This window comes from Cornus florida, unplaced genomic scaffold (genome assembly GCF_030987335.1).
Source record: "Cornus florida cultivar Cherokee Brave unplaced genomic scaffold, ASM3098733v1 CherokeeBrave_3.0.0_Hap2_Chr02, whole genome shotgun sequence".
Classification (NCBI taxonomy): Eukaryota; Viridiplantae; Streptophyta; class Magnoliopsida; order Cornales; family Cornaceae; genus Cornus; species Cornus florida.
The window spans coordinates 111,552,221-111,577,897 of record NW_026775572.1 but is presented as its reverse complement, the minus strand read 5'-3'; the positions used below and the strand labels follow the sequence as shown (position 1 = coordinate 111,577,897).

The window sequence follows — 25,677 nt, the reverse complement described above, 5'->3', positions numbered from 1 at the left end:
TGTTGACATCAACGTATAGATCTCGACAAGCTCTCCGTTTTACCGTAAACGGCATAATCAAACTTTTAATGGTTGAGAAGTAATCAAAGCTTGAAGTTTGATGGAAAAAGAGAAGGAAAATGAAGGGGGGAGAGTGAGAAAGATAGAATGCCGGGAGGGGGGAGAATTTGAGGCCAAAATGGTGGCATCTTGGCCACTAAAAGCAAATGGATAAGTGGTGGTGGGTCCCACCACTAAAAATCCCACCTTTTTGACTTTTCCACCACACGCAATATATACACACTAACTACACAATAGTAGTATGAAACACACTAATTACAAATGAATGAGATGCAAATGGACCTAGACAAAAACCCGATATGTGACAATTCCGGTGGCAGGTCCCACACGGGACCTTCCTGCCTGAAAAATGAAAAAATGCCGAAATGGCAACCGGTGCATTTCCAAGAGTCATGAACTCAAGAAAATGTCCCAAATAACTCTCTGACATACCTGATACCCTAAGGTGTTCGGCATGCACAACGAGAAAAGACAAAAATGCCCTTGCAAAAATTGAAAATTCCAAAAAAAATGTAAAAATGGCAAAAAACGGAAACATAACAATCTTCCCAACTTAAAATGATTTCGTCTCTGAAATCAAACCATACTTGGGGGAGAAAACAACGCTGTATACTTAGAGCGAACCTCCTGTTTAAGCTCCCAAGTAGCCTCCTCGATTCCGTGGTGTCTCTAAAGAACCTTCACCAATGGTATCGTCTTGTCCCTTAACACCTTCTGTCGTGTGTCAAGAATTTTGACTAGTTCCTCTTCATAGGAGATATCCTCATCAATATCCACATCAAACTAACTCAAAATGTGAGACGGATCTGATTCATACTTCCGTAGCATCGACACATGGAAAATTTTGTGGACCCTGTCCAACTATGGTGGCAATGCAAGTCTGTAGGCAACTTCTCCAATGTGGTCCAAGATCTCAAAAGGTCCAATGAATCGTGGCAACAAATTGCCACTCTTCCCAAACCTCATCAACCTCTTCCATGGAGAAACCTAAAGAAAAACGTGGTCTCCCACATCAAAGGATAGTGGCCATCTCCGCTTATCCGCATAACTCTTCTGTCGGCTCTAAGTTGTGAGTAACCTCTGTCTGATCTGCTTAATCTTCTCAGTAGTCTCAAGTACAATGTCGGGTCCTAAGGCGGCGCCCACCTCAGTATAATAAATAGGAGATCTACTAGGTCTACCATACAACGCCTCAAATGGAGCCATCTCAATGCTCGCCTGATAATTGTTGTTGTAGGAAAACTTAATAAGCAATAGATGATCTTTCCAACTACCACCCAAATCAAGTACACAAGCTCGAAGCATATCTTCTAAAATCTGGATGGCACGTTCCGACTGACAGTCCGTCTGTGGATGGAATGCTGTATTAAGGTACAATGATGAACCAAACGCTGCTTGAAGTCCTTCCTAAAAATTCGAAGTGAACTTGGCATCCCTGTCTAAAATCATAGACACTGGAACTCCGTGCAACCTCACAATCGATTTCACATATAGCACACCAAGTGCTTCCGCGTCATCTGTCGCCTTAATAGGCAAAAAGTGAGCCGTCTTGGTCAATCTATCAATAATAACCCATACGGCCTCATTTCCACGCTGTGACCACAAAATCCATAGCAATTTGCTGCCATTTCCACTGTGCTACAGGAAATGGTTGCAACAAACCTGCTGGTCTCTGATGCTCAGCTTTGACCTGTTGACAGGTAAGGCACCTAGCAATAAACTGTGCAACATCCTTTTTTCATTCCATTCCACCAATATTATTTTCTCAAATTGTGATACATCTTGGTACCACCTGGATGAATTGCAAGGCGGGAAATGTGAAATTCTAGATAAGACATCCTCACAACAACCTGTGGAAACAACCAACAAACCCTTGAATCGTAGACCTCCATCTGTATGCAAGGTCTAGTCTTTCACTGTCTCACCGTCGAAGATCAAAGTGTGAACGACATCCAAATCCAGATCCTGTCTCTGTGACTCAATCACTTGTCCAACAAGAGTAGGCTGAGCCATAAGACTGAACAAGAACACTGACTCACTGCCAACATCGTCGTCAAGGCAAAACAATCCCATCCCTGCCAAATCTTTAAGCATCTTCCACTTCCAAATGGCTAATCCAACCAAAGTCCCATGAGATTTCCAGCTTAAGGCGTCAGCTACCACATTTGCCTTGGCCGGATGATACTGCAAGTTAAAGTTGTAATCCTCAAAAAACTCAACTTATCGCTTCTGTTTGTTGTTCAAGTCCTTTTGGGTGAAAAGGTACTTGAGACTCTTGTGATCCGAGAACACTTCAAATCTCTCGCTATACAAGTAGTGTCTCCAACACTTTAAGGCAAATACAACTGCCGCTAACTCCAAATCATGAGTACGGTAGCTAAACTCATGAGTCTTCAACTGTCAAGACCCATAAGCCACTACCTTACCATTCTGCATCAGTATTCCCAAACCTCTACGTGAAGCATCGCAATAAATCATATAACCCAAGCCACGCTTAGGTATCACCAACACTGGAGCCGTAGTCAACCTTGTCTTCAACTCTTAAAAGGAAGACTCACAAGCTTCATTCCATGTAAACTTGATCCCCTTCTGGGTCAAGCGAGTCATAGGCACTGCCAAATAGGAAAAATCCTTCACAAATCTATGGTAATAACCTACTAGGCTAAGGAAACTTTGGATCTCAAAAACATTCTTGGGTTGCTCCCAATTCAAAATTGCTTCTATCTTCGATGGATCCACTGACACTCCTCCTTCCGAGACATGTCCCAAAAATTTCACCTCTTGTGGCCAAAACTCACACTTCTCATATTTGGCATACAAGCGGTGCTCCCGCAAAATCTACAACACTGTGCTAAGGTGGATCTCATGGTCTTCTTGAGATCGTGAATTCACAAGAATATCATCCACGAACATTACCACAAACTGGTCTAGATAATCGTGGAAGACATGGTTCATTAGGTCCATGAATGCCGCTGGCGTATTAGTTAAACCAAAGGGCATAACAAGGAACTCATAATGCCCATACCATGTACGAAAAGCCGTCTTTGGGATATCCTCGTCCCTAACCCGCAACTGATAGTAGCTTGACCTCAAACCAATTTTCAAAAACAGAGCTGGCCCCCTTCAACTTGTTAAACAAATCATTTATCCTTGGTAAAGGATACTTGTTCTTGATAATGGCATGATTCAACTTCCGTAATCAATACACAACATTAAACAACCATCTTTCTTCTCAGCAAACAAGACCGGTGCGCCCCACGGCGACACACTCAATCGAATGAAACCTTTCATTCCCAAATGATCAAACTATTTTTTTAATTCTTTCAACTCGATCCCCCACTGGTGCTATACAATACGGTGCCATAGAAATCGGCACGGTACCTGGCATTAAATCAATAGTGAACTCCACTTCTTGATGTGGAGGTAACTCTGTCAAGTCTTCTGGAAAAACATCCAAGAAATCATGAACAACTACCGGATAATCCTTTTCCACAATATCATTATCTTCTTCTAATAAACTAGCCAAGAAGTAGTAACCACGACTCCGTCCACGAATTCCATAAAATGATGAAGTGTGGAATCACTTCGATCTCCCACGAAAATGAAACAATCTCCTTCGAGAGTGCAAACTGTGACTCTTCCTCTGAAACAATCGATCGTAGCACAAAATGAAGCTAACCAATCCATCCCGAGAATGACATCAAAGTTAATCATCTCCAGGAGGATAAGGTCAAACACAAAAGTTCGTCCGACTATTATGATGGAACAATCCCTCACAATTCTGCTCAAAGACACTGAAACCCCAACTGGCATATCGACACATAACACCCGATCCATGCAACTGACCTCTAACCCTGATGCAAGTACGAATGATGATGAGATGAAGGAATGAGATGCACCAGAATCAAACATGACACGAGCCCAAGAACCAAACACTAGAAAGATACCTCAGAGAACTAATGGACCAGAAGACGTATCGACCTGAACAACTGCAAAGACGCACCCCTATGGTGCTTGTGAACTGCCAATCTGAACACCTGACTGTTGCGCTGACATAGTAGAAGTATCCTAACTGGCCATGAACCCTGTAAAGATATAGCAAGCTGTGGTGGTGGCGATGGTCTAAAACTTGACTGAGCTGTGGCCGACTGTGACTGCCTCTGCTGAGACCCTCTATCACTACCTATGCCTGCTCCCCAACTTGGACAATCCTTACCTTTATGACCCTATTGGCCATAACCAAAATAAGCTCCAGTATTAACAGATGTCTAGTGACACTCTGCTTTGTAGTGACCTGGCTGATAGCAGCGATAACAGTCGATACCACTCCTAACAGACCTTGCTGGCATAAGGGTAGTAGGAGCGGATCATATAAACTACTGTCCCTAAGACTGAGACGAACCACTCTTATTCGTTTTCCATGACGGCCCCTCTGAAGACGATCCGACATTTCTTTTTTGCTTCCACTATTCCGTTCCCGTATTTCTAACATTTACTTTCACCTTTAGCATCAATGCCCTTTCCACTGCATCCGAATAAACTTTGAAATACTGAGCCATTGTCAATGGCCTCATTTGGTAATGAAGGCCAGAGACAAACTTCCTTGTCTTGTTAGCCTCATTTCTCACTATCTCTGGAGCAAAGTGAGAAAGAGAAGTGAACTTGTTCTCATACTCCGTCACTAACATATTGCCTTGTATAAGATCATTAAACTATTTCCTTAGCTCCCACCTCTTAGTAATCGGAAAGTACTTTTCATAAAACAGCTCCTTGAGCATATACCAACTCATGGCCTTAACCTTATGCTGGTTAGTGACTGACTTCCACCAAAGCGTGGCATCTTAAAAAACTTGTAAGTAGCCAAGATGATTTTTCAGATGATCGTCCGTCACATCCATCGAAGTCAAGTGGTTTTCCACTTGGACCATGTAGTAGTCCGCTACCATTGGATCCGCACCACCCTCAAACATCATTGGCATCAACTTTGAAAACCCCATAATCAACTTGAGACGTTTTTGCACTTCCGTTTCCTCTACCTGTACTACTAGTTGTGGTACCGACTGCGGAAGAGAAGCAATTATAGCCCTCAAAGCATTCTATAATAAACAGTTCAATGCTAGTTCCGCCAAACCTTCACCCTCTTTAGTGGGTGTCACAACATCATCCCTCCTAGTGGGAACACCTCTCGGGGGAATCAAGTCCCTAAGAAGTGTATCCTCTTCAACTTGCTCCGTAGGATTAGAGCTAGAGCTTTCACCAACATCACCCCTTGTCGGCCTAGGGCCAATTCCCCTCGGTTCCTTTCACGGGGGCATCATGCTGTAAAATGAGAAAATGGTTCAACAACAATGACACTAAGGTCCACTCGAGAATGACTCAACACAAAATGATATCATACTAACACTTAGAATGTAAGACTATGCAACAAACACATCACATAAGCAAATAAGCATGTAGGCAAGTAAACAGTTAAGCATGATTCTTCAAATAATAACTCACTTTAGCAAATAATCGCATATAAAATGCAAATGACTTCCTACATAACCCTAGGTAGGCCTCTACCCATCGTCCTAATGGTTTTTTAAACCATTGCTCTGATACCAACTTTGTAACCACCCGAACCTGTGGGTTCGAACCGTAAACCGGGTCGTCACCCGAACCCGAGGTCACTTAAGTCAATCCACATCATAGCTAGTGTCAACACATCATCATTGAGCCCAAAACATGCTTCAAGAGGACTTAAAACAACTTACCAAGGGTCGGAGTTAAACAAAACAAAAGAAGATATAAAGTGCCACAACAACAGCTATACCAGTCGACCGAAGTGGAGCTTCAGCTGGCTGAAGTAGCTCCTACACTGGTCAACCAAAGTGGCCATTTTGGTCGGCTGGTTGTGGCCCAAATAGTAGCTAGAGATACTAGAATGATTGGTTTACCGAAGCACCCATTTCGGTTGGCAAAAAATGGCCTTTCGAGCTGGAAATTTGCAACTGAACAACTATGAATGTGAAAATGAAGAAACTTTAGTAAGGACTTTAAAAAAAAAATGATTTAAAAACCTGTCCCAATGCCCGATAAAATGACTTTCTACATTCCATAGATATGAACATCAATAATGTACTGCAACGCCATTTCATTAGCTCCATTCAAATGAGAAATATACACATAGTATATGTAAATAGCCCAATTTACATAAAAATGGTATCAAAGGTTCATAGTTATGTTGCATCGATCATGCTTTACAATCTTAGTACATTACAAAGTGAGACTTTACAAAAATGGCTCAAAATACAAAAGATTTCAAAACATTCTTCTAAACCCTTCAAGCTTGTGGTGGATTGTCATTCGCCACCTCCTTTCCATGACCTGAAAAATGTTAAGATGAAGGGGTGAGCATAAGCTCAGTAGGAGGTGCCTAAGGCGCACCTCTTGAGATCCCGTGAATCTACACAATGAATTGGTAATAAGTTAGCATGACCATGCTATGCCGGGGAAAAATATAACAACAACACCACATTATTAATCCAATACAACAAATGAATATGTCGTGCAACGAGATGCCATACCATGCAATGTCACTCCCCATTTTCCAAGACCATTTCCATCATCGTTTCTAAAACCGTTAATGGGAACTCTATGGCGGCACGAGAGGAGGATTGGCTAACAGTCCCTGACCCATGGCAAGTACATGGCATCATTTAGGGCCCAGGTAACTCAATCACGCTAGGGCGATCTCCCTAGTCCCCTCTATGCCTCACTAACGCCGCGATCCCTAGGCAACTCCAAGACGGTCAGGTTTTTTTTTCATAAACCTTTTCAAAACTTTTCCTAAAAACCTCATTTTATTTCGTTCAAAACATCATTCCCCATTTCTTCCCTATGAAGTGCATGGATGCTTCATGCCAAAATTTATCATTTTACAACTAATTCAACTTAAACCACAAGCAAGTTTTACAAGAATTTCCACAAAATACAACATGTTTTCATTTAAAAAAATCTAGCATGGTAAGCATATATAACATGAAATTGAACTCATATAAGAATGCTATTTCAAATAATATCAATTAAAACACATAGTCACATATTCCATTTACAACAATTTACTTATTTAAAGGAAAATCAACATAATTATGCATGTTTGACAATAATATAAGAAAGATAATTCACAAAGTAGCAAGAAGTTTGTGAATTAGGAACCTCTACCTCCAAAAGTGCATAAACCCCCAATTCAAGCCTTAGAATTCAAAATTGCATGGTTGACCAGACAAGAAATTGTTTACATCAATGTATTGATCTCGACAAGCTCTCTGTTTTGCCGCAAACAACATAATCAAAATTCTAACGGTTAAGAAGTAATCAAAGCTTGAAGTTTGATGCAAAAAGAAAAGGAAAATGAACAGAGGAGAGTGAGAGAGATATAGTACTGGTAGGAGGGAGAATTTGAGGCCAAAATGGTGGCCCCTTGGCCACTAAAAGCAAATGGATAAGTGGTGGTGGGTCCCACCACTAAAAATCCCACCTTTTTGACTTTCCATCACATAATATATACACACTAACTACACAATAGCCACATAAAATACACTAATTAAAAATGAATGAGATGAAAATGGACCCAGACAAAAACCTCATACGCGACAATTCCGGTAGCGGGTTCCACATGGGAACTTCTGACCCGAAAAATGAAAAAATGCCGAAATGGCGACCGATGCATTTCCAAGAGTCCTGAACTCAAGGAAATGTCCTAAAAAACTCTCTTACACACCCAGCACACCCCAAGGTGTTTGGCACATAAAACGAGAAATTCGAAATGCCTTTGCAAAAACAAAAATTTCCAAAAAAATAGAAAAATGGCGAAAAACGGAAACATAACAATCTCCCCAACTTAAAAGGATTTCATCCCCGAAATCAAACCATACCTTGGGGAGAAAACAACGCTGGATACTTGGAGTGAACCTCCTGTTCAAGCTCCCAAGTAGCCTCTTTTATTTCGTGGTGTCTCCAAAGAACCTTCACCAATGGTATCATCTTGTCCCTTAACACATTCTGTCATGTGTCAAGGATCTAGGTTGGTTCCTCTTTATCGGAGATATCCTCATCAATATCCATATCAACCCAACTCAAAATGTGAGACGGATCAGGTTCATACTTTTGTAGCATCAACACATGGAAAACGTTGTGGACCCTATCCAACTGTGGTGGCAATGCAAGTCTGTAGGCAACTTCTCCTACGCGGTCCAAGATCTCAAAAGGTCCAATGAATCGTGGCGACAAATTGCCACTCTTCCCGAACCTCATTAACCCCTTCCGTAGAGAAACCCAAAGAAAAACGTGGTCTCCCACCTCAAAGGATAGAGGTCGTTTTTGCTTATCAGCATAACTCTTTTGTTGACTCTAAGCTATGAGCAACCTCTGTCTGATCAGCTTAATCTTCTTAGTAGTCTCGAGTACAATGTCGGGTCCTAAGGCGGCGGTTTCGCCTACTTCAGTCCAACAAACAGGAAATCTACAAGGTCTACCATACAACGCCTCAAATGGGGCCATCTCAATACTCGCCAGATAATTGTTATTGTCTCCTAACTACCACCCAAATCAAGTACACAAGCCCGAAGTATATTATCCAAAATCTGGGTGGCACGTGTCGACTGAACGTCCGTTTATGGATGGAATGTCGTACTAAGGTGTAACAATGAACCAAATGCTGCTTGAAGTCCTTCCTAAAACTTTGAAGTGAACTTGGCATCCTTGTTTGAAACAATAGCCACTGGAACTTCATGCAACCTCACAATCTCTTTCACATATAGCACACCAAGTGTTTTCACATCATCTGTCGCTTTAATAGGCAAAAAGTGAGCCGTCTTGGTCAATCTATCAATAATGACCCATACGGCCTCATTTCCACACTGTGACGCCTTGTCACAAAATCCATAACAATTTGCTTCCATTTTCACTGCGCTATAGGCAATGGTTGCAACAAACCTGCTGGTCTATGATGCTCGTCCTTCACCTGTTGATAGGTAAGGCACCTAGTCACAAACTGTACAACATCCTTCTTCATTCCATTCAACTAATACTGTCTTCTCAAATTGTGATACATCTTGGTACCAAATTCCCGTAAGACATCCTCATGATAACCTGTGGAAACAACCAACAAACCCCTGAACCGTAGACCTCCATCTGCATGCAAGGTCTAGTCTTTCACTGTTGCACCATCAGAGATCAAAGTGTGAACGGCATCCAAATTCGTATCCTGTCTCTATGACTTAATCACTCTTCCAACAAGAGTAGGCTGAGCCACAAGACTTAACAAGAACGTTGACTCACTGCCAACATCGTTGTCAAGGCAAAACAATCCCATCCCTGCCAAATCCTTAAGCATCTTCCACTTCCGAACGGCTAATCCAGCCAAAGTCCCACGAGATTTCAGCTAAAGGCGTCAACTACCACATTTGCCTTGCCCAGATGATACTACAAGTCAAAGTTGTAATCCTCCAAAAACTTAACCCATCGCCTCTGTCTGTTATTCAAGTCCTTTTGGGAGAAAAGGTACTTGAGTCTCTTGTGATCCGAGAATACTTCGAATCTCTCACCATACAAGTAGTGTCTCTAATACTTCAAGGAAAATACAACTACCGCTAACTCCAAATCATAAATAGGGTAGTTAAGCTCGTGAGTCTTCAACTGTCGAGACCCATAAGCCACTACCTTACCATCCTGCATCAGTACACATCCCAAACCATCACATGAAGCATCGTAATAAATCACATAACCTAAGCCACGCTCAGGTATCACCAACACTAGAGCCGTAGTCAACCTTATCTTCAACTCTTGAAAGGAAGACTCACAGGCTTCATTCCATGTAAACTTAATCCCCTTCCGAGTCAAGCAAGTCATAGGCGCTGCCAAACAGGAAAAATCCTTCACAAATCTATGGTAATAACCCGCTAGACCAAGGAAACTTCGGATCTCAAAAATATTCTTGGGTTGCTCCCAATTCAAAACTACTTCTATCTTCGATGGATCCACTGACACTCCACCTTCTGAGACAACATGTCCCGTAAATTTCACTTCTTGTAGCCAATACTCACACTTTTCATATTTGGCATACAAGCGGTGCTCCCATAAAATCTGCAACACTGTGCTAAGGTGGATCTCGTGCTCTTCCTGAGATTGTGAATACACAAGAATGTCATCCACGAACACTACCACAAACTGGTCCAGATAATCATAGAAAACATGGTTCATTAGGTCCATAAATGTCACTGGCGCATTAGTTAAACCAAAAGGCATAACAGGGATCTCATAATGCCCATATCATATACGAAAAGCTGTCTTTGGGATATCCTTCTCCCTAAACCCACAATTGATAGTAGTCTGACCTCAAGTCAATCTTCGAAAAATAGCTGGCTCCCTTTAACTTGTCAAATATATCATCTATTCTTGGTAAAGGATACTTGTTCTTGATGGTGGTATGATTCAACTTCCGTAAATCAATGCACAATCTCAAAGAACCATCTTTCTTCTTAGCAAACAAAATCGGTGCGCCCCGCGGTGACACACTCGGTTGAATGAAACCTTTCATTCTCAAATCATCAAACTACTTTTTCAATTCTTCCAACTCTACTGGTGCCATACGATACGATGCCATAGAAATCGGTGTGGCACCTGGCATCAAATCAATAGTGAACTCTACTTCTCAATGTGGAGGCAACTTTATTAAGTCCTCCGAAAAAACATCCAAGAAATCACGAACAACTGTCGGGTAATCCTTTTCCACAATATCATCTTCTTCGACTAATAAACTAGCCAATAAGTAGTCACCACGACTCCGTCCACAAATTATATAAAATGATGAAGTGTGGGAATCACTCTGATCTCCCATGAACAAGAAACAATCTCCTTTGAGAGTGCAAACTGTGACTCTTCCTCTGAAACAATCGATCATAGCACGAAATGAAGCTAACCAATCCATCCCAAGAATGAAATCAAAGTTAGTCATCTCTAGGAGGATTAGGTCAAATACAAAAGTCCGTCCGACTATCATGATGGAATAATCCCTCACAACTTTGCTCAAAGACGTTGAAACCCCAACTGGCGTATTTATACATAATGTCCGATCCATGCAACTGACCTTTAACCCCGATGTAAGTGCGAATGATGATAGGATAAAGGAATGAGATGCACCAGAATCAAACAAAACGCGTGCCCAAGAACCAAATAATAGAAAGATACCTCAGAGAACTGATGGCCCAAAAGATGCATCGGCCTAAACAACTGCAAAGATGCGCCCTTGTGGTGCCTGTGAACTCCCAATCTGAACACCTGACTGCTGCGCTGACATAGTAAGAGTATCCCTCGTAGCTGGTCGTGAACCCTGTGAAGACATAGCAGGCTGTGGTGGTGGCAGTGGTCTGAAACCTGACTGAGTTGTGGCCGACTGTGACTGCCTCTGCTATGACCCTCTACCACTACCTGTGCCTGCTCCCCGACTTGAACAATCCATAACCCTATGGCCCTGTTGGCTATAACCAAAATAAGCTCCAGTATTAACAGACGTATGGGGACACTCTGCCTTGTAGTAACCCAACTGAAGTAGCGATAACAGACGACACCACTCTTAATAGACCCTGCTGGCATAGGGGTAGTAGGAGCAGATCGTGCAAACTACTGTCCCTAAGACTAAGATGAACCACCCTTATTCTTCTTCCATGACGGCCCATTTGAAAATGATCTGGCATTTTTCTTTTGCTTCCACTATTCCGTTTTCGCATTTTTATCCTTTGCTTCTGCTTCTAGCATCAATGTCTTTTCCCCTGCCTCCGAATAAACTTTGAAATACTGAGTCATTATCAATGGCCTCATTTGGTAATGAAGGCCAGAGACAAATTTCCTTGTCTTGTCAGCCTCATTTCTCACTATCTCTGAAGCAAAGCAAGAAAGAGAGGTGAACTTGTTCTCATACTCCGTTACTGACATATTGCCTTGTATGAGATCGTCAAACTGCTTCCTTAGCTCCCACCTCTTAGTAATCAGAAAGTACTTCTCATAAAATAGCTCATTGAACATATCCCAACTCATGTCCTCAACCTTGTGTTGGTTAGTGACCGACTTCCACCAAAGCTGGGCTTCTTTAGAAAACTTGTAAGTATCCAAGATGATTTTCAGATGATCGTCCATCACATCCATCGAAGTCAAGTGGTTTTCCACTTGGTCCATGTAACCGTCCACTACCATTAGATCTGCACCACCCTCAAACATCATTGGCATTAACTTTGAAAACACTGTAATTAACTTGACATGTTTCTGCGCTGCTGTCTCCTCTACCTGTACTACCGGTTGTGGTACGGGTTGCGGAAAAGAAGCAATTGTAGCCCTCAAAGCATTCTGTAATAAACGGTTTAGTGTTAGTTCCGCCAAACCTTCACCCTCTTCAATGGGTGTCACAACATCATCCTTCCTAATGGGAACACCTCTCGGGGGAATCAAGTCCCTAAGAAGTGTATCCTTTTCAACTTGCTCCGCAGGATTAGAGCTAGAGCTTTCACAAATATCACCCCTTGTCGGCCTAGGGCCAACTCCCCTTGGTTCTTTTCGCGATGGCATCGTGCTATAAAATGAAAAAACGATTCAACAACAATGACACTAAGGTCCACCCAAGAATGACTTAACACAAAATGATGCCATCCTAACATTTATAATGCAAGACTATGCAACAAACACATCACATAAGCATATAAGCATGTAGGCAAGTAAACAGTTAAGCATGCTTCTTCAAATAACAACTCACTTTAGCAAATAATCGCATATACAATGCAAATGACTTCCCATGTAACCCTAGGTAAGCCTCTACCCGTCGTCTTAATGGTTTTTTGAACGCTTTGATACCAACTTTGTAATGACTCGAACCCTTAGGTCTGAACCGTTAACCAGGTCCTCACCCGAACCCGAGGTCACCTAAGTTAATCCACATCATAGCTAGTGTCAACACATCATCATTGTGCCTAAAACATGCTTCAAGAGGACTTAAAACAACTTGCCATGGGTCGGAGTTAAATAAAACAAAAGAAGATACCAAGTGCCACAACAGCAGCTATACCGATTGACTAAAGTGGAGCTTCAGCCGGCCAAAGTAGCTCCTATACTGGTCAACCAAAGTGGCCATATCGGTAGGCAAGTTGTGGCCCAAACAGTAGCTGAAGCTACTGGAATGATCAGTCGACCGAAGCACCCATTTCGGTCGGCAGAAATGGCCCTTCGAGATGGAAATTTGCAACTAAACAGCTATGAATGTGAAAAAGAAGAAACTTTAGTAAGGACTTTAAAAAAAAAAAAAAAAAAAAAAACACCTGTCCCAATGCTCTATAAAGTGACTTTCTACATTCCATAGTTATGAACATCAATAATGTACTGCAACGCCATTTCATTAGCTCCATTTAAATGAGAAATATATGCATAGTATATGTAAATAGCCCAATTTACATCAAAATGGTATCAAAGGTTCATAGTTACGTTGCATAGATCATGCTTTACAATCTTACTACATTACAAAGTGAGACTTTACAAAAATGGCTCAAATTACAAAAGATTTCAAAACCTTCTTCTAAACCCTTCAAGCTTGTGGTGGATTGTTATCCGCCACCTCTTTTCCATGACCTGAAAAATGTTAAGATGAAGGGGTGAGCATAAGCTTAGTAGGAGGTGCCTAAGGCATACCTCTTGAGACCCCGTGAATCCATATGATTAATAGGCCATAATAAGTTAGCGGGATTATGCTATGCCGGGGAAAAATATAACCACAACACCACATCATTAATCCAACACCACAAATGAATATGTCGTGCAATGAGATGCCATGTCATGCAATGTCACTCCCCATTTTCCAAAACCATTTCCATCATCGTTTCTAAAACCGTTAATGAAATCCATCCCATAGCAACTCCATGCCGGCACGAGAGGAGGATTGGTTAACTATCCCTGACCTTTGGCAACTCCATGGCATCATTTGGGGCCCAGGTAACTCAACGATGCTAAGGGTGATCTCCCTATTCCCCTCTAGGCCTCACTAACATCGTGGTCCTTAGGCAACTCCTAGGTGGCCGGGTTTTTTTTCATAAACCTTTTCAAAACTTTTCCCCAAAATCCCATTTCATTTCGTTCAAAACATCATTCCCCATTTCTTCCCAATGAAGTGCATGGATGCTTCATGCCAAAATTTATCATTTTACAACTAATTCAACTTAAACCACTAGCAAGCTTTACAAGAATTTCCACAAAATACAACATGCTTTCATTTAATAAAATCTAGCATGGTAAGCATATATAACATGAAATTGAACTCATACAAGCATGGTATTTCAAATAATATCAATTAAAACAAGTCACATATTCTATTTACAACAATTTACTTATTTAAAGGAAAATCAACATAATTATGCATGCTTGAAAACAAAACAAGAAAGATAATTCATAAAGGAGCAACAAGGTTGTGAATTAGGAACCCCTACCTCCAAAAGTGCAAAAACCCCCAATTCAAGCCCTAGATTTTGAAATTGCAAGGTTGGCCAAACAAGAAATTTTTTACATCAACGTATAGATCTCAACAAGCTCTCCATTTTGGCGCAAACGGTATAATCAAACTTCTAACAGTTGAGAAGTAATCAAAGCTTGAAGTTTGGTGCAAAAAGAAAAGGAAAATGAAGGGAGGAGAGTTAGAGAGATAGAGTGCTGGGAGGAGGGAGAATTTGAGGCTAAAATGGTGGCCTCTTGGCCACTAAAAGTATTACCCAAGAATTGACTCTAAAGTATGAGTGAATAGAGTCAATGGCCAATTTTTGCAATTTATAGAAATACGATTTCTAATCAATAATCTAACCAATTATGCAATAATGAAATTAAGATATAAGAGCAAAAATTTATAGCATAATTGTAAACGAGATAAGGGAAGAGAAATTGCAAACAATGACTCGGCAATTTTAGCGAGGTTCGGAAACTCCTATTCCTCGGCTCAAGATCCCTCTGGAGACTTCCCAATCCACTATAGCTTCTCCTTATGGGTGGAGAGCAAACCTTTATATGAAGCAACTCTTTGCTTTGCCTTATTAAGAGACAACCTCTCTTAGTCTTCCTTTGGGTCACACCAGCCTTTACAAATTGAAGCTAGCTCGCTTCTTCTTCCTTGGGCCATACCAGCCCTTACAAATGAATATCAAATTTGTTGCATACAAATATATCTCTCAAAGATTGTTATGCAAATTAAAGCTCATAAGTAAAGTATAGGTGAATAGATTGAAACTCAAACTCTATGAATGACATGAATAAGAGGTGATGATATAAATAAAGAGTATAAGCTCTTATAATCCCTCAAGTGTATAATAAAGCACAAAGTCTATGAAGATTCAAACAAAAGCAAAAGCCCTTTGAATGGTTAATTGAATCTCTCAAAATAGTATATGAGTGAATGAGATTTATAGAGGAAAGGAAAGCTCAATGAATTCTCTTTAATGCTCTTAAAAGGTAGTAGAATGCTCTTTCAAGTGATGTAGTTATATTACAGACCAACCCTCTATATTTATAGAGATATGAAGCTCAATATAGCTGTTAGAGGTGGTTGAAGAACATTAAACGCTAAAATTCCCGTTAGAATTCTAATCCCCAGAAGGAGCCGGCTCTATATAATATAGGAGCCGGCTCCATTATGCGTAGAGTAGGCTCTACTTCAAGTAGAGGCGGCTCCTAAAAATGGGAGGCGGCTCTTTCTCTAAGAATTTGTTTCTCGAGCCAAATTTAGCCAATAGAGTGAAAAGAGCAGGCTCAACTTTGAATGGAGGTGGCTCCATTGCTTTGTAAAACCAAAATTGGCTACTGGAGTGAAAAGAGCAAGATCTACCTTGAATGGAGGTGGCTCCATTGCTGTGTAATAACTAAAATGGCTACTGGACTGAAAGCAGCACGTTCTAGCATGAAAGGAGCATGCTCTACCTTGAATGGAGCATGCTCTACCTTGAATGGAAGGGGCTCCATTGCTATATAATAACTAAAATGGCTACTGGACAGAAAAGAGCATGATTTACTTGAATGGAGTCGGCTCCATTGATGGGCAGAACTTCAAATGGATATAACTCAGTCCATTTAACTCCAAATAAGGTGAAATTTAAGTCTAAATTCATTGGCATTGAAGTCAGCTTTCTAATGCCACTGGCCTAACTCAAAAACTCCAACCACAGAAATGGTTATGGCCATTTTAGTGCAACCTGGTCAGAAATTTCGCAGACCAGAAACATGCATCTTGTGATGCTCATATTTCATTCAATTCAAATCATATTTAGGTGAAATTTGAGTCTAAACTCAAGGGCTCGAAGTCAAATTTCTAATTCACCTGGCCTTATTTATAAAATCCAACTACAAAAATAGTTATAGCAATTTTAGTACAGGCTAGTCTGAATATTTTCTGGACAGAAAATTGCTTCTTATGAGATAGCAATCTTTCTAACACCTAGGACTTTGATGTATGGTTCAATTCAGTTCAAGTCCAATTTCTAAGAGTCTAGGGACATATAAGGATAATAAATATCAAGTGCATTGTGTCCTAGAGTCATTTACCAAATCATGGTAACACAAGCTTTAAAGATGAAAGATTTAATTCAATGTCTTTACCTTTACTTTCTAGAGACCAAAATAAATATTATGATTAATGAGCATGGTCTTAGAATTTCTAGCTTAAATGTTGAGTCCTTTCAAAGCTTAAGCAAGCTTGAATTAACTCATTCTTTAGCAATAATTTCATATGTCAATTAGATGTGAATGATGTAATGACCCGAATTTTTCGGATAAATTTTTTTCGTTATTTTTTCCCTTCTGAGTTTGGTTTCTTGTCGATTAGTGTCGTCTTGAGTGCTCTGGAGTGATTTTAGAAACTCTTTTATGTGGATTGACAACTTCCTTTGAGGACCGAGTCAATTCCGCATTTTTCGTTTTTCGATACTATTCACTTTTTGTCTTTTCCCTACTTTGTCTTTTCCTCGTTTGTCACTTTGTTTGCGTAACCACACTTCTTGTGTTCGGAGTTGGTTTCTGACTTCACGTATCTTCATTCTCAATGATTTCTATGAGATACGTATCTTTACTTTCGTGAGAAAGTACTCTAGTTGCTCCCGGTGCCCATAGGGGCATAAATGTAAAGTTCTTTGGAAACTTTTTCTTTTCTTAGGGTGTTTTTCATAAATATTTTTTGAAGATATTTTATTTCAGGGGTATCTAAGAAAATATCTTTTGGAAGATATTTTCATTCTGGGGCAGTTTTGCAGTTTTCACTTTTTGGAGGGGCCATTGTGCAATTAATGAAAGTTATTACTCGATGCCTTGTTTTAAGTCTAGATCCTCGTATGGGATTCATTTTCACATTTCATTTTTCCAGTTTCAGGGTTTCTGGCCTCGGTTTGCGCCAAACTTGTTTGGGGTATAACTCTCTGCTCGAGACTCAGTTTTTGACGCCGTTTCTTCTGTTGATCATATTTTCTCATTTTGAATCTTTTTCATTCACGGAGTTTTTCTGTTTGAGCGCGTCTACTCAAATTTCACTTTTCGGACCTGGCGGGGCCCGTTCGGGGCACTTTTTGAGTTTTTCTATAAATAGGGGGTCTTTAAGTGAAAAATCAGATTTCACTCTCTCTCTCCCCTCTCTTGGTCGGATCTCATGGCTGCGATGGCTGCCATCTTCTCTCTCTTCTTTTGAGCTTCCTCCCCTCACTAAAAAGTGGTGATGCCTTTATGTTTATTGTTCCCCTCGGCGAGGCCTTCGATTCCAACCGATTGGAATCTCGTTTTGGCCATTTCTTGAGTTCGGGTTTGAAGTCAAGTTGTGTTTTTGATGGGGCTTCCTTGGGATTCATGTTCGTGCTGTTGTCCCCGACAAAACTTAGGAGTTTCGTCGGATTCGGAGCCGATTATTTTGGTGGGGATTTGAGATTTCATCTCAAATGGAGGTAGGGAATGTTTTAGGATTATTTGTGTGTTGTATTGTGTGTTTGCCATGATTATATAACATATATGTATGTCTTGTATCAAATCTAGAAATTTAGTAATTTTTATTTCTTTGTATAATATTTAAAATTCATGATGATGTGTAACTTGGATTTGAATTGTGGCATGCTAGAAAATCTTGTTTTAATGTGTTGGTTAACATATATTAAATTTGGATTAATTAAATAAGAATTGCACTTTTTAATTAATATTTATCTTTTGTGAAAGATTAAAGTTCATGGCTGTACCTTGCATGAAATTGAATTGTATTATGGTTCTAAATTAAGTTTTGGCATATTTGTTAACATACTTAAATTTGAGAGCATTTGGTTGAGTTTGAAAATTTAGAGACTTTAATTAAGAGAATTAATTAAAATCTATTTTTGTGGTTTCATGGGCCTAATTAAGCTTGTGTGTGAATATATGTAATGATTATGATATGTCTTTTAAAATATATTAAATTGAGTCCATTTGGAAATGATTTGAAATCTAGAGAGTTTAATTATTTTGATGTAATTAAATTCTATCTTGATTATCCATGGATCTAATCATGTTTTAGAAGTTGTTTCTATTTTAAAAGCATGGATTTAGACTTGTGATGTATTCACTTGATTGTGTTATATGCATTAAAGAGCATTGTTGTTAAACTTATATTCATGAGAGTATGTTTCTAATATGAATATATTGTTGGCTTGTGATTTCATAGCATTATGGATATGAAATGCTTATTATGCACAATTGAGAGTTAAATTCCTAACTTGTTACTATGTAGTAGTAATATGTATAAGTTGTGAACTTATTTGGCTTATTTTGGAATCTTGGGACATTGTTGAGTTGAGATGGCTAGGGTTTGGCTCTAGTACGGGGACGTAAGTCCTCTAAGTCATTGAGATAGTACGCACTTAGGGTGGTTTTCCCTGCGGGTTAGTGCCCGGAACAACCATTTTGTTCTCGGCGGAAATCCGAGATGTGATGTCCAAGTCTTCCACTAATTGTCTTCGCATTCAATTCCAAGTTGACAATCATGTTTACCTTGTTGACTTGTGGTTTTGGCTATTGGCGATTTTGATGTTGTGAAGTACATCCATACTAAATTGCTATATTTAGTTGATTACACACTTTTAGATTTCTAGTTGATAACCTAGAGAATCTATGTCTTGATATGTGGTATTAGATATACTAATTATGCTAAATTGTTATATTTAGTTGATATTGCATTTTAGACTTCAAGTTGATAACCTTGAGAATCTATATGTTGTTGCTTTGTGTAAGCATGCTCCTATGTTGTTGCTTTGTGTAAGCATGACCCTATGTTGCTAAAATTGCAAGAATGAGGTGATTGATGCTAGAAATGATCTTAGGTAGCTAGGATGCTCCTTGAGTCTCACCTTTGACATAGACGTTAGGTGGAATGAACCACAATAATTAAATCATGCAAACTTGTAAAACGTAGGTCGATGCATGCTCATTTCCTACGAGTAGCTTTATGTTACTCACCCCTACGATACTATGGCATATTTCAGGTACAAGAATTAAAGTTGAGACTTCCATTATGTTTGGATGACTTGTGGACTTGAAGACTTCCATTTTTGTGAAGGTTGGCTCGGAATGCCAATTGTAGTCTTATTTGTCAAATGTGTATTTTTTATTCTAAACTTGTAATGTGTACCTAAGCACACTTTTGATTCTTATTTTATGTATATGACATGAGGCCAAGGGCCAAACTTCTTTTAGAATCGCATTTATGTCATGGATGTTGATTTTTGCCTTTAATGAGATTATATGAAAATTTATGCGTTTTAGTATGCTATTTTGCACTGGAGCGTGTATTGTGTATGAAATTCGTTATCTAGAATTCATTTAACATGTATGAGGTGTGGCCAAAGGTCATACGGTATTTTGAAGTCATTTCAAAATTTTGGATTCCAAGTTTTCATTCCAAATTTTATTTTTGGCATTTGGCCGTTGGGGGGGTCAAATTTTGTGTCGGCCATATTTTTGAGCTATGGACCATTGTAGCACATCTTATTAGGTAAGTTACGTTTGCATGCATGGTCGTTTCCGGGCAAAGCTTCTTCTTTTGTGAAATGAGCCTCCTACGGACTCATTTTACACTTTTGTTGCATAATCTGACCTAAGGGTATTTTGGGAATTTTCTTTTGGAAATAAATTCCGTTCTCCATATAGTCACTTAGAAAATGTGATTTTAGGGGGGGTTTCTTCTTCGTGTTTTTCCAGAAAATGCCATCTTGGTATCGGAAATCGATCGCAAAGTTCAGTTTTTTATTTTCCATTTAGTAGCTTTTTCGACCCTCTGGACCAGATTTCTTTGGAGGGCATTTTGGGCATTTCACAGTGAGTATTTTTCAATTTTTTTTAAGATTCACGTAGAAAACTCAATTTTGAGGGGGGTTTCTTCTTTGTGTTTTTTCAGAAAATGTCATCTAGGGCCTCAAAATCCCATTTTTTCCCGAAAAACCCCTGTTGCCAGGTTTTTGCTGAGTTGTAGTACAAGTGTACGGGTCAAGTGTACGGGTGGTGAATCTCGTAATCGGTTAAATGAGCATGGGCAGTGAGTTGGTCACTGAATTTTGGCCTCCTAATCGATTAGGAAGATCTCCTAATCGATTAGATGTTCTTGGGTTAACCATTTTGACCTTTTTGCCCCTATTTCTTCCGTTGACCATATCTTCTTCATCCGGACTCAAGTGATTCTTGAGTCTAAATTCGTTAATTTTTCGTTGTCTTTCTAATGGTGTGCTCGGTGGCACCCACTTTTAAGCTAGAAATGATGTTTTTACCCCTAGGTCCATTCTTGTTCGTTTTTGAAATGTTGCTTCCGCATTTGTTTCCCTTGGGTTCCATGACCTCATTGAGTGTCACATTGGTGTCTTAGGGATGTATTGTGTCTCTAGAGACTGTTGTTTTGTCTTTTGCTTCTGCATTTCGGATTCGTTATCGGGTCATCTTTCGGTTCATCACTGACGCACCGGTTTGAAAAACTTGAGCCGTCACAAATGAAGTTCATAGTCTATTGCTAATGGTCATAGGAACTTATGAATGATGTAATGATCAATATGCATGGTCTTATAGAGATGAGCTTCAAATGTATTCATAAAGACTTTGACATTGAATCCTAAACACTCACCAACCTATCTACCCATTTCTTCATGCTTTGTCCATGATCGTGTAGGCTTTGAGGTAGTATTGCTTCCTTCCTTCCTTCCTATGAGTTGCTTTCTTGCTCATTGTAGTCCAAGCTATCTTTAGATGGACATTGCATTTGGTTCCTTGCGACTCATGTCTTCATTGTATCCATTTATTTCCTTGATGTGATCTTGAATAATAGAATACTTGGAATGATCTTTAGTGCTTCATTGAGGTCATTCTTTGAATATGAATAATCTATATAACACTCAATGTAAACATTAGTCCTTAAACACCATTAATGGTTTGTTATCATCAAAACCTCTAGATTGTCCGTGGATGAAATCCTTAAGGTCAACAAAAAACAAATGGATAAGTGGTGGTGGGTCCTACCACTAAAAATCTCACCTTTTTGACTTTTGCACCACACATAATATATACACACTAATTACACAATAGCCACATAAAATACACTAATTAAAAATGAATGAGATGCAAATGGACCCAGACAAAAACCCCGTACGCGATAATTCCGGTAGCGGGTCTCACACTAGACGAAAAAATGCCGAAATGGCAATCGGTGCATTTCCAAAAATCCTGAACTCAAAAAAATGTCCCAAACAACTCTCTGACACACCCCACGGTGTTCAGCAAACAAAATGAGAAAAAACGAAAATGCCCTTGCAAAAACAGAAAATTCCAAAAAAAAATGAAAAAATGGCGAAAAACGAAAACATTACAATATATATGCGTGTGTACTCAAATCGAATAAAGATGTTAGCCCAATAAATTGCGCCGAAGAAAGAAGCCCAATCCCAATGGACACCTGGAGGGCCGAAGGGAAGCTTTAAGTACCAAACCGGCTTGATGATTGAAACCTAGCCCTAGAAGCCCTGACCAACATGGCTAAGAGTAATGGACGCCAACATGTCGTAGGGAATCAGGAGCTTATTAAATATAGGGCAAGGCCCAAATAAAAGACGAGCTATTCTCGCCCTATAAATCCTGGTTCTTCCTCTTGAGTTTCTTCTTCTTGCTTTGCTATATTTTCCCAACAATTATTTTCTTTGTTCTTGAGTGTTTACGCATCAAGTTTCTAAGATTTGACAATAGTGTTCGGTCCGCGATTTTATGTACCTACATATAGCATGAATTTTTATTTTTTTAAGAAAAGCAATACAATATTTTGTTTACGAACATCCAAACAAATTTTTTTTTTTCGGAAAATAAAAACAAAATCAAATTTTTTATTTTTTTGTCATTTTCTTTATTTTGAAACATTGTACAATATGAAAATTTAATTATCAAACAAGTTTGTATTTCAAAATAAATCATAGCTATTTCAACCGAAAACAAAAACATTGCCAAAGAAACCCATATAGTGATGAAGTTTCACAACTACAGTGGTTAATTTTCAAAGTAAATAGAAAACTTGTGTGTGAACGCATGGTGATAAAGTGCGGAGCAATAATAGATGGGGTTAAAAAGATGTGCCAGGGCATGGACAAAAGTTGATAGACAGATCATATATATATATATATATATATATATATATCAAAGATGTAACAAAGAAAAAGCAAAGACCAATCCTGACACTATATGCAGTTGTCTATTCATCTCTTTATGCAATATAAGCATATTCCTTCAGTATCAGCCTTGTATAAAGCAAGCACCAATGCATGGATCAACTGCCAAACAAGTCCTCTCGATCTCTCCCCCTCATCCCTGAGTTTGCAACTTCTCTATCTAAGATGGAGCGTTCTATGCGTTTGCTTTCGACTGTTTTTGTTCTGATGATGCTTCTCGTAGCCACTGGTTCTTTCTATTTCTTACTTTGCATACAAATTTCATTGAGCATTATTATTCATTACAATACTAAACTTTACTCATCACCTACGTTTATATATGCATGCACTTCATTTAGCCTTTGTTAATATTGCTTTGCACTTCTCTTTTTAATTGATATATATATATATAATAACACACTATGTTTTAATTGATATATAGCCATATATATATATATATGTTAAATCCATCTCACCACCAAAAGATCATCAATGGGACATCAACTGTAGCTATTTGGACGATTCTGTATATCTTAAAGTCATTTTCACATGATTCATAGTGCATGAGTTGATCACCATGGTGTTAAATACAATCTCAAGTGAGGCCATGTGTGTGCTATAAAAATGTGGAACACAATTCTTGTTAACTACACATATTTATTAATTTAATTTAATTTTTTGATTAATTTCTTGATTTGAAATTAATTACAGAGATATGTCCGATGGTTGTGGAAGCTAGGACATGCGAGTCTCAGAGCCACCGCTTCAAGGGATCATGCGTCAGGAAGAGCAACTGCGCCGCCGTGTGCCAGACGGAGGGATTCCACGGTGGACACTGCAGGGGCTTCCGTCGTCGTTGCTTCTGCACCAAGCACTGCTAGTTATGTAGCTCTATCTACCCAGTGTGATCCTATATATATATATATATGTGATGTAGTTGTCTGTCTTTTACTCTACTTGTGTACCTGTAGTAACAATAACCCATCGAGGCATGACTTCTCTGTTCATTGCTTTTGATGGTTATCTTATGTAATGTGTCACACTGTCACTGTGGCTAGCTAGCTTTTATCTTTGTTGAATCTGGTTTTTATGAACTTATTATAAATCTATCCCTTTCTCTGTCTGTCTTTGCAGATGACGCACAAACACGTACACACAATTTTTTTATGCTACTAACAGAGTTAAATTAAGTGTTTCTGCATATATAGAAATACAATTCATGTAAACATTTGATTGCAAAATAACCAAAACACAATACTCAGTTATGCTATAGTTCTGAAATAATTATAGATACACAATGTAATATTAATTTGAATGATCACACTCATTAAGTAGTCATCAAAGACAGCGAGGGCTTGGATGAGTTGGTAAGGGCTTGGCATTGGCTCTTACTTGGCTAGTGTTCGAAACTTTCTAACCTCCATTATCACTCTTGACGTCTCCAGTATATTCTTGGAACGAACTCTACACCCCAAATTTGTAGCCTAGGTGGATCCAAAGGGCCTGCTCAGAGGAGTTGGTGCTCACTAAAAATAAAAAAATTAGTCATCAAAAATTGCCATCCCAATCCCATTTTACTGACACAACGAAACATGTATTCAAGACGTACTTTATGGCGTACAGAAATTGCCAAAAGACATGAAAGGTAGTTGGATATTAATTGCTTTATGTTGCCTTTTAACCTACTGTGATATGATGCAAAAACAATGAATTAATTGAGGGGTCCAACTTTTCATCCAGAATGGCAGTAGGTGTCATATATTCCCTTATGCTTTTTAAAAGAGAAATCTGCCAAATAGGCAACCTAAATCAATTAATTAATATTAGTCCAAATCTCACCTGTTATTGAATTAATCCTTTTATTTAAAATGCCATTATAGGTGATTAAAATTAACATGCTTCATCCGGTATAAATTAATAAATCAATTTTAAAACTGTTAAAATTAAATTAATGTCATGTTCATTATGCATTTTGGGTTTATTCATATATTTGTTATTGTACATGTATCAAATGTGGACATGTATCATGCGAGTGAATGTATCATGTGTGTGGTTGAGAATTGTCTTGAAAAGTTCAAAGGTGTATGAGAGAATAGTATATATAGTGTAAGGGATTTGTTATTAAGATACATCAACACAACAAAGAATTGAATACAATAATAATAATATTTGTCAATCCATTCATTCTCCTCCTCTCTTCACATAAAAATTATTTAGTTAGTTAAAACTATAGTCAACATAAGTGGTATCAGAGTTTGATTTCGATCAAGAACAAACTAGGCGTGAAGCTTATTGACGGGAAAACAAACCCCGAAGAAGATCGATTGTGATGGCGACTACAAGCAATCAAAACCAAGGTGCCCATCAATCAGCAATTCCCATTTTTGATAGGCAAAATTATAATTTTTGGCATGTGAAGATGAAGACCATTTTTCTCTCATATGATTTATGAGACTATGTTAAAGATGAGTATAATGAACCGGAGGATACAACAACTTTGACGAATGCCCCATGACAACAATTGAAGAATTATAAGAAGAAAGATGCAAAAACTTTAAGATTGATTCAACAAGGAATTACTAATACAATTATCAATGCTTGTAAAGCAAAGGAGGTATAGGAAATCATTGAGAAGGAGCATAGAGGCAGCACGAAGGTAAGAATTGTAAAACTCCAATCCTTGAGAGAAGATTTTGAAAATATGAAGATGAAAGAAATGGAGTTGTTGAAAGATTATTTTTCTAAACTTAAGGAGGTGGTAAATCAAATGAAGACTTATGGAGAAAATATTTCTAATCAAAGAATTGTTGAAAAAATTCTAATTAGTTTGCTGAAAAAATATGACTCCATTGTTGTTGTTATTGAAGAGACTAAAGGCTTAAAAACTTGA

General features: G+C 38.9%; 1 protein-coding gene across 1 annotated transcript; it reads left to right on the top strand.

The window, feature by feature from the left end:
* Nucleotides 1-22,922: 22,922 nt before the first annotated feature.
* LOC132288509 (defensin Ec-AMP-D2-like) lies at nt 22,923-23,935 on the top strand. Its single transcript, XM_059789865.1, has 2 exons — nt 22,923-23,037; nt 23,499-23,935. The coding sequence occupies exons 1-2, from the start codon at nt 22,974-22,976 to the stop codon at nt 23,666-23,668; spliced, it is 234 nt and encodes a 77-aa protein (XP_059645848.1). The 5' UTR covers nt 22,923-22,973; the 3' UTR covers nt 23,669-23,935.
* The last annotated feature ends 1,742 nt before the right edge of the window (nt 23,936-25,677 follow it).